The sequence below is a fragment of the Colletes latitarsis genome, chromosome 12, assembly GCF_051014445.1.
Source record: "Colletes latitarsis isolate SP2378_abdomen chromosome 12, iyColLati1, whole genome shotgun sequence".
Classification (NCBI taxonomy): domain Eukaryota; kingdom Metazoa; phylum Arthropoda; class Insecta; order Hymenoptera; family Colletidae; genus Colletes; species Colletes latitarsis.
The window spans coordinates 18,739,754-18,748,897 of record NC_135145.1 but is presented as its reverse complement, the minus strand read 5'-3'; the positions used below and the strand labels follow the sequence as shown (position 1 = coordinate 18,748,897).

At 35.9% G+C, this 9,144-nt stretch overlaps 1 protein-coding gene across 1 annotated transcript; it reads left to right on the top strand.

The window, feature by feature from the left end:
- Positions 1–2,792: 2,792 nt before the first annotated feature.
- On the top strand, positions 2,793–8,160 carry LOC143348787 (macro domain-containing protein CT2219). Its single transcript, XM_076779389.1, has 6 exons — positions 2,793–3,050; positions 6,902–7,028; positions 7,184–7,438; positions 7,509–7,625; positions 7,682–7,890; positions 7,967–8,160. The coding sequence occupies exons 2-6, from the start codon at positions 6,971–6,973 to the stop codon at positions 8,051–8,053; spliced, it is 726 nt and encodes a 241-aa protein (XP_076635504.1). The 5' UTR covers positions 2,793–3,050; positions 6,902–6,970; the 3' UTR covers positions 8,054–8,160.
- Positions 8,161–9,144: the final 984 nt, after the last annotated feature.

The window sequence follows — 9,144 nt, the reverse complement described above, 5'->3', positions numbered from 1 at the left end:
TAGCCTCCAGAAATTGTGACAATATCGATACTCAATTAAAAATTTCGTTAAATTATATTTTGTGTTTTTTATTCTGATGAAAATTGGCACTTTAATTGTTTTTTCTGTTTTTTATTCGTGTATAATAATATTTATTATAGCACGTTACAAAATTTCGTTATACACATTAATTCCTTCAATTTTTCCTAATTTTTTTCATCCATGGATACTATTTTTACATAATTTTGAGGTTAAGTTTAAAAATAGCCTCCAGAAATTGTGAAATTCGTTTAAGTTTGCTGATTTTTTCCGATCATGGATACTATTTTTACATAATTTTGAGGTTAGGTTTAGAAATAGCCTCCAAAAATTGTGAAATTCGATCAATTTTGCAGATTTTTTTCGTTTATGGATACTATTTTTACATAATTTTGAGGTTAGGATCAAAAATAACCTCCAAAAATTGCGATAATATCGACACACACTTTAAAATTTTGTTAAATAATATTTTATTTTTGTTACTCTGATGAAAATAGTACACTTCAAGTATTTATTTTATCTATTTTCTATTCGTGAATAACAATATTTTTTATATCTAATTATAAAAATTCGTTCAATTTTTTCTAATTTTCATTGTTCATGGATACTATTTTTATATAATTTTGAGGTTAGGTTTAAAAATAGCCTCCAGAAATTGTGAAATTCGTTCAATTTTGCTGATTTTTTTCGATCATGGATACTATTTTTACATAATTTTGAGGTTAGGTTTAGAAATAGCCCCCAGAAATTGTGAAATTCGTTGAATTTTGCTGATTTTTTTCAATCATGGATACTATTTTTACATAATTTTGAGGTTAGGTTCAAAAATAACCTCCAAAAATTGTGACAATATCGACATCCGTTTTAAAATTTCGTTAAATTATATTTTGTCTTCTTTATTCTGATGAAAATAGTACATATCAATTGTTTTTTCTGTTTTCTATTCGTGTATAACAATATTTATTACATCTCGTTACAAAAATTGGTTATAAAAATTAATTCATCCAATTTTGTTGATTTTTTTCGTCCATGAATACTATTTTTACATAATTTTGAGGTTAGGTTTAAAAATAGCCTCCAGAAATTGTGACAATATCGACATTCGCTTAAAAATATCGTTAAATTATATTTGATCTTTTTTATTCTGATGAAAATATTACACTTTCATTGTTTTTTCTGTTTTCTATTCGTGTATAACAATATTTATTATATCTAGTGACAAAAATTCGTTATAAAAATTCATTCGTTCAACTTTTTCTAATTTTTTTCGTTCATGGATACTATTTTTACATAATTTTGAGGTTAGATTTAAAAATAACCTCCAAAAATCGCGACAATATCGACACTCGCTTAAAAATTTCGTTAAATTATATTTTATCTTTGTTACTCTGATGAAAATAATACACTTTAATTGATTTTTCTGTTTTCTATTCCTATATAAAAATATTTCTTACATCCCATTACAAAAATTCATCATAAAAATTCATTCGTTCAATTTTTTCTAATTTTCTTCGTCCATGTATACATATTTTTACATAATTTTGAGGTTAACTTTAAAAATAACCTCCAAAAATTTTAACAATATCGACACTCACTCAAAAATTTCGTTAAATTATATTTTATCTTTTCTACTCTAATGCAAATAGTACACTTCAAGTATTTATTTTATCTATTTTCTATTCGTATATAACAATATTCATTACATCTCATTACAAAAATTCGTTCAATTTTTTCTAATTTTTTTCGTCCATGTATACATATTTTTACATAATTTTGAGGTTAGGTTCAAAAATAACCTCCAAAAATTTTGACAATATCAACACTCACTCAAAAATTTCTTTAAATTATATTTTATCTTTTTTACTCTAATGCAAATAGTACACTTCAAGTATTTATTTTATCTATTTTCTATTCGTATATAACAATATTCATTACATCTCATTACAAAAATTCGTTCAATTTTTTCTAATTTTCTTCGTCCATGGATACTATTTTTACATAATTTTGAGGTTAGGTTCAAAAATAACCTCCAAAAATTTTGACAATATCAACACTCACTCAAAAATTTCTTTAAATTATATTTTATCTTTTTTACTCTAATGCAAATAGTACACTTCAAGTATTTATTTTATCTATTTTCTATTCGTATATAACAATATTCATTACATCTCATTACAAAAATTCGTTCAATTTTTTCTAATTTTCTTCGTCCATGGATACTATTTTTACATAATTTTGAGGTTAGGTTCAAAAATAACCTCCAAAAATTTTGACAATATCAACACTCACTCAAAAATTTCGTTAAATTATATTTTATCTTTTTTACTTTAATGCAAATAGTACACTTCAAGTATTTATTTTATCTATTTTCTATTCGTATATAACAATATTCATTACATCTCATTACAAAAATTCGTTCAACTTTTTCTAATTTTCTTCGTCCATGTATACATATTTTTACATAATTTTGAGGTTAACTTTAAAAATAGCCTCCAAAAATTTTAACAATATCGACACTGACTCAAAAATTTCGTTAAATTATATTTTATCTTTTCTACTCTAATGCAAATAGTACACTTCAAGTATTTATTTTATCTATTTTCTATTCGTATATAACAATATTCATTACATCTCATTACAAAAATTCGTTCAATTTTTTCTAATTTTCTTCGTCCGTGGATACTATTTTTACATAATTTTGAGGTTAGGTTTAAAAATAGCCTCCAGATAATTACTCTATTTCGTACACGTTCGTCCAATCTGCATATTAAAGGCGTTACAATAATACCTCGCGGAGGTTCGAGCGATCGCCTAGCGATCTTCGGGCTGCAAATGGAGGCGTCGTGCATGAAATACGGGACGACGCGAAACCACCCCCGCATAGAATCAAAGGGCACAGGGTGGACAGATTTGGTGCATCGGAGCATCGCGTGGGCGTCGAACGGAAAGTTCAAGTTATCGTTACGTGGAATTTTCCCGAGAAACTTTACGAAAGCAGGTGTAAGAATGAGACTGAACGAAATAAGCCAAAGGTAAATGTTGCATTTACATTCTGTCGCAAATGTTAATGTTCCTTGGAAGTCGTAAAGGAAATGGTTCTATTTAAAGGGTCGATAGTCGTTGCTTTTCGATAATTACTAGTGCTGAAGGGCGTAACATTTGAGGTTGAGTCTAGTTTGGACGCATTAGTTGCTTCCGTTACCGCTGTGGCGCTGCGAGCGCCCTGCAAGCATAACAATGACGTCATTATTACGTCATAACTCACACGTAATATACAGGGTGCTCAGTCAACCCTGGGAAAAATTTTAATGGGGGATTCTAGAGGCCAAAATAAGACGAAAATCAAGAATACTAATTTGTTGATGGAGGCTTCGTTAAAAAGTTATTAACGTTTAAAGTTCCGCCCTTATTGAATTTTTTCCTCGAAAATGCGCTGGATTTCGGGGGTATGTCTGTTCACCAAAAATGATTGTAATTGACCCCCGCAACAGAAAATAATTTTTCCAAAACGATTCGAAATTTTTTTTTCCTCCGTCGAAAAATTTCAGACTTTCTCGAATTTTTTTCTAGAAAGTGGGTAGGATTTCGGGGGTATGTATAATAACCAAAAATGATTGTAATTGACCCCTTCAACTAAAAATAATTTTTCCAGAATGATTTGAAACTTTTCAATTTTTAGGGTAGCAGACTGTTATGGTCAGACATTATATTTTCAATAATGAATTTTTTTCTCAAAAATGCGTAGGATTTCGAGGTTGTGTCTATTGACCAAAAATGATTGTAATTGACCCCCACAACCGACAATAATTTTTTTAGAATGATTTGAAAAATTTTTTTTCCGCCGAAAAATTTCAGCATATATCCGATTTTTTTTCTCGAAAATGGATAGGATTTTGATGGTATGTCTACTCACCAAAAATGATTGTAATTGACTCCTACAACTAAATATAATTTTTCCAGAACGATTTGAAATTTTTTTTGTCGTCAAAAAATTTAGGCACCCTACCCCATGTCGATTTTCCTTAAAAATCAGTTTTTTATTTTTAGTAAATTTGGTTGGCGCTGTACAGTAAAGTTGTCTAATACTTTTTTGTAGGTACTTATGAGCTCTACTTAAGAAAAAAGTTTCATTGAAATATATTCACTATTGCAGGAATTATGGTTATTTGAAAATTGGACCATTTTTATGGGGTTTTTCTCAGTTTCTGGGCTTAAGGAGCAACTTTTCGAATATTTTTTTAAATTCTATATATTCTTGGCCAAAATACACGTGGTTTGCCGTTGGAAACATTAAAATCCCCCAATCCGTTCAGAAGTTATGACATTTTAAAGATTCGCATGAAATTTCGGGGGTGCGCACATTAAATTTTCGGTCAGGAATTTTTTTCTCGAAAATACGTAGGAATTTGGGGGTATGTGTAATGACGAAAAATGATTCCACTCGACCTCTGTAACCGAAGATAATTTTTTTAGAATGATTTGAAAAATTTTTTTTTCGCCAAAAAATTTCACCACATATGCGAATTTTTTTCTCAAAAATGGATAGGATTTCGGGGGTATGTGTAATGACCAAAAATGATTCCAATCGACCTCTGAAACCGAAAATAATTTTTCCAGAACGATTTGAAATTTTTTTTGTCGCCGAAAAATTTGTGCACATAACATTGTCGATTTTTCTTAAACATTCGTTTTTGATTTTTAGTAATTTTATTTGACGCCCTAGAGAAAACTTGTGTAATACTTTTTTGTAGGTACTCATGGGCTCTACTTCCAAAAAAAGTTTCATTGAAATATATTCATTATTGAAGGAGTTATGGCTATTTGAAAATTGGACCATTTTTATGGGGTTTTTCTCAGTTTCTGGGGTTAACAAGCAACTTTTCGAATGTTTTTTGAAATTCTACATATTCTTGGCCAAAATACACGTGATTTGCCGTTAGAAACATTAAAATCCGCCAATCCGTTCAAAAGTTATGGCATTTTAAAGATTCGCATGAAATTTCGGGGGTGCACACATTAGATTTTCGGTCAGGAATTTTTTTCTCGAAAATACATATGAATTCGGGGGTATGTGTAATGACGAAAAATGATTCCACTCGACCTCTGTAACCGAAGATAATTTTTTTAGAATGATTTGAAAAATTTTTTTTTCGCCAAAAAATTTCACCACATATGCGAATTTTTTTCTCAAAAATGGATAGGATTTCGGGGGTATGTGTAATGACCAAAAATTATTCCAATCGACCTCTGAAACCGAAAATAATTTTTCCAGAACGATTTGAAATTTTTTTTGTCGCCGAAAAATTTAGGCACCCTAACTTTGTCGATTTTTCTTAAACATTCGTTTTTGATTTTTAGTAATTTTATTTGACGCCCTAGAGAAAACTTGTGTAATACTTTTTTGTAGGTACTCATGGGCTCTACTTCCAAAAAAAGTTTCATTGAAATATATTCACTATTGCAGGAGTTATGGCTATTTGAAAATCGAACTATTTTTAGGGGGTTTTCTCAGTTTCTGGGGTTAAGGAGCAACTTTTCGAATATTTTTGCAATTTCTACATATTCTCCACCAAAATACGCGTACTGCATAGCTTTAATTAATAAAATAAATCAATTTTACGAGCTATTTACAAAATAAAATAAAACTAGATACAAATATGGTTGGAAAAATTTGTGTATATCAATTCCAAATAGTATAAATTACACTATAAAATTGTAACAAATCTTTCTCTCTATTGTCTCTCTTTTGGCGCTCTTGCTTGCACCGAAATGAACCGTTCCTAGCATATCTATAAATGCACATAGTGCGTGAGCGTCTAAACCGAACCGCACCCTTGGTCTAGTTGGATTAAATTCGTGATCGTACATTTCACTTTCGTTGGACGACAGCCACCAAGCGCATATCCTCGTTTACGCCCACTGCAACGCCCCCACAAGCTTAACAATATCCATTTGTCTCATTTCCGGTCGTTCCGGATTTCTACTAATTTTCAAGCGTTTCGTTGAAAACGAAAGTGAAAACACTTCACCTTCATCTTTTGTCAGATTAACGAAGCATTGCTAGTATGAATATAGAAACGATCGAGGAATGTATTTTGTCTACATCTCATTTGCATGATCAAGTAATAATACCTTCCGTAAAAGTGGATCGTCTAAACACAGACGAGTTATACGAGTACACCTTTCACCTTATCGACATTCGTGACCCAATCTGACTGCCTTACCGACCTGAAAATTCGGTGGTGATTTTACCGACCGACATGGATGGCGGTCAGTTGAGAAACTATTCACTGAATTAGTTTGAAACAGCTGTAGTGTTGCGTAAATACATGTGAGTTGACTGTGGAAGGGATTAAAATTCATTTCTGAATCTGTCGGTAACGTTGGGAATGACACGAAAATGGTAATGGGGTTTCGAGACCCCATAAAAATGAGCTGAGAAAATACATTGTGTGAAAGGTCTATACCTCGTCTGTAGTCTAAACTCAAACGAAGTACTCTACATCGCGAGTAGGTGGCGCGCGCGTATGAGAAAAGAATCCGATCGTTCGGAGGATTTCTCGTCAGATGTCTGCACGCGTTCCTCGTTGCTCCATCAACAAAGAGGTGCGTTTTCGCCGGTCACGATCGTGGCCGACAGATAGGACTAAATCGACGCAGTTTTCCTCGAATGTTTACCGTGAATAATCCCGAGTCCGTCGCGAGACCGTGAAAATTCGCAAATCGATCGAATTCCTCGTACGAAAAATCGAAAATCCGCGATTGTCAAACGTTAACGTCCCTTTCAAGTGGAAGATTATGTTCGCTCTCAGAGTAAGGGCAGGAAGGATACCGAGAGCCGAGTGAACTGCGTAGTGAGAAGAGAATTGTTTCTGATTTCCAGGCGGTGCTCGCCGACCGTTTACCAGTCGCCGCCGTACAATATCAAATCGTTCAGAGTCCTTTGTTTGTTATGAATTTTGCCACAGTCTTCGCTCCCGAGGCAAGAATGTCGATCGAGGCTGAAAAACGTAAGGCTAACCGATTACTTTGTTTATATTTTTTTAGTTACGTAAACGTCGACAACTTTGAACGTTCCATATGTTCGTATCTCGTTGTTCGTCCAGTCTCGTTGTACTATTATGAAAAGGGCAGCGCAGAAATTGCTTATTGTCATTGTCCATAGAAAAATTCATGACCATGCGATTAGCAGAGAAAAAGAAATACTATAAAGGAAGCATTCACACGTTAGATAAAATTCCAACGTGGCCGGAGTACTGGCGTAAGAATAAGTCCAATATCGGCCTGACTCTCGAGAAGGTCGAACCAGTCGACGAGGAACTGGCTAACAAAGTTTCTATGTGGCAAGGCGATATCACGTCTCTAGGGATAGACGCTATAGTGAATGCTGCAAATTCGAGTCTGCTCGGTGGTGGCGGAGGTATATAAGACACGTTCGATAGAAACAGAGTAGGTAACTTTGCTAAAGGGTAAATAAAAATCTTTGCTAGTTGACGGAGCTATTCACAGAGCTGCGGGGCGAACTTTAAAGAAAGAGTGCGCAGCGTTGGGTGGATGTCCTGTCGGAGAAGTTAGAATAACCGGGGGTTATATGTTACCTGCAAAGCGTTAGTATGCGCAGTAACGTGGTTGGGATAGCGCTTTCATAGATGTAATATTTTAGATGTTATCCATACGGTTGGTCCGCAAGGGGAAAAGCCAGAAAAGTTGAGGGATTGTTACAAAAATAGTCTCAGGATTGCCAAAGAGAATGATTTACGCACAATAGCTTTTCCTTGCATCTCGACTGGGATTTATGGATATCCGCAAAGACCAGCAGCCAAAGTAGCTATATCGACTGTTAAGAAGTTTCTACTCGACAACAAAGACGCAGTAAGATTTTGTTTGATAGTTGTACAGTTCACGGAGAAAGGCGACAGGACAACTGACGAATTTCTTAAACTTGCAGGTGGATAGAGTTATCTTTTGTCTGTTTCTTAAATCCGACAAGGACATATACGAGGAACTCTTACAAAAATATTTTGCTATCGATTGAACGTCCGTCGTCAGAGGTATCTCGTCCTGTACTTTAACCTGAAATTTTAGAATGTGCTTTACAAAGCTGTATCGAAGTGTGCGTCAAATAATATTCTTAGAAAACTATCGAGAAGATTCTTTCCTAGACGTCACCCTTATCGAAACGTCCGAGAACGGTTTCAAATTTCGCGCGTAAACGCGTCGCTCGCGGCCAGAGTGTCGACGATTGGCCGCGACGGTGGCGCCGCGGCTTTACGGTTCGTCCGCATCGTGTTTCGGGCCGACGACGGCGCGTCGCCATCTTGAAAAATCGAAGTGTGGTAATGTCTGTATGTGATAATAGGTGGGGGACGGTCGTTAATGTGGTGCGTCTCGTACGGAAAATCTGTCACAAATGGGTAAATATATTTTGTATTGAAGTTGCTCGTCTCGAGGGTCGACCGGTCTCGTGGCTATCGCGTCTGCCGGAACGACGGTAAGAGAAGCACACCCATAGTTCTGTACTAGTGCTCTCGCCGATCTGTCGTGGCGAAGGTGCGCTCTCTCGAGCGAGATCGCGGCTAGTGAGCAGTGCGTGCGTCCGAAAGGGAGTACAGTGCGAATTCTGTGGTCCCTCTGTACGGATTCGAGCGTCGATCGAACGCGGCCGGGTTATTCCGTCGTTCGAGCAACGAGCAAACGCGACGTCGCATCTTCGAACGTCGCCTGGCCCCGTAGTGTGTGCGTGCGTGCGTGCGTACGTGCGTGTGCGGCATGAAAATTCACGGATACGTCGGCCCGTGAGGAGAACGATCGAAAAAGGGACGAAATATCGTGGGACATCGTCGCCGGGACGGGACGTGGGTTGCGTATCTGGTCGGTGGGTCTTGTTCTCTCGCTCGGTCGCTCGGACAAGGCGGACGTACGGACGGAGTCCCGTAATCCTGAATGGCCGCCGCTACCGCTTTCTAGGTTACTGACGGACACCCAGCGGGAGCGACGAGGAACTAGCAAGAGCGACAGAGACGGAACGAGGCGAGAGAGCGAGCGTCAGGCGTAGAGAGAGAACGAGCGACCGAGAGACAGAGTGGGGTGCAGGCGCTCGCGACTCCATACACGACCGAGTACCGA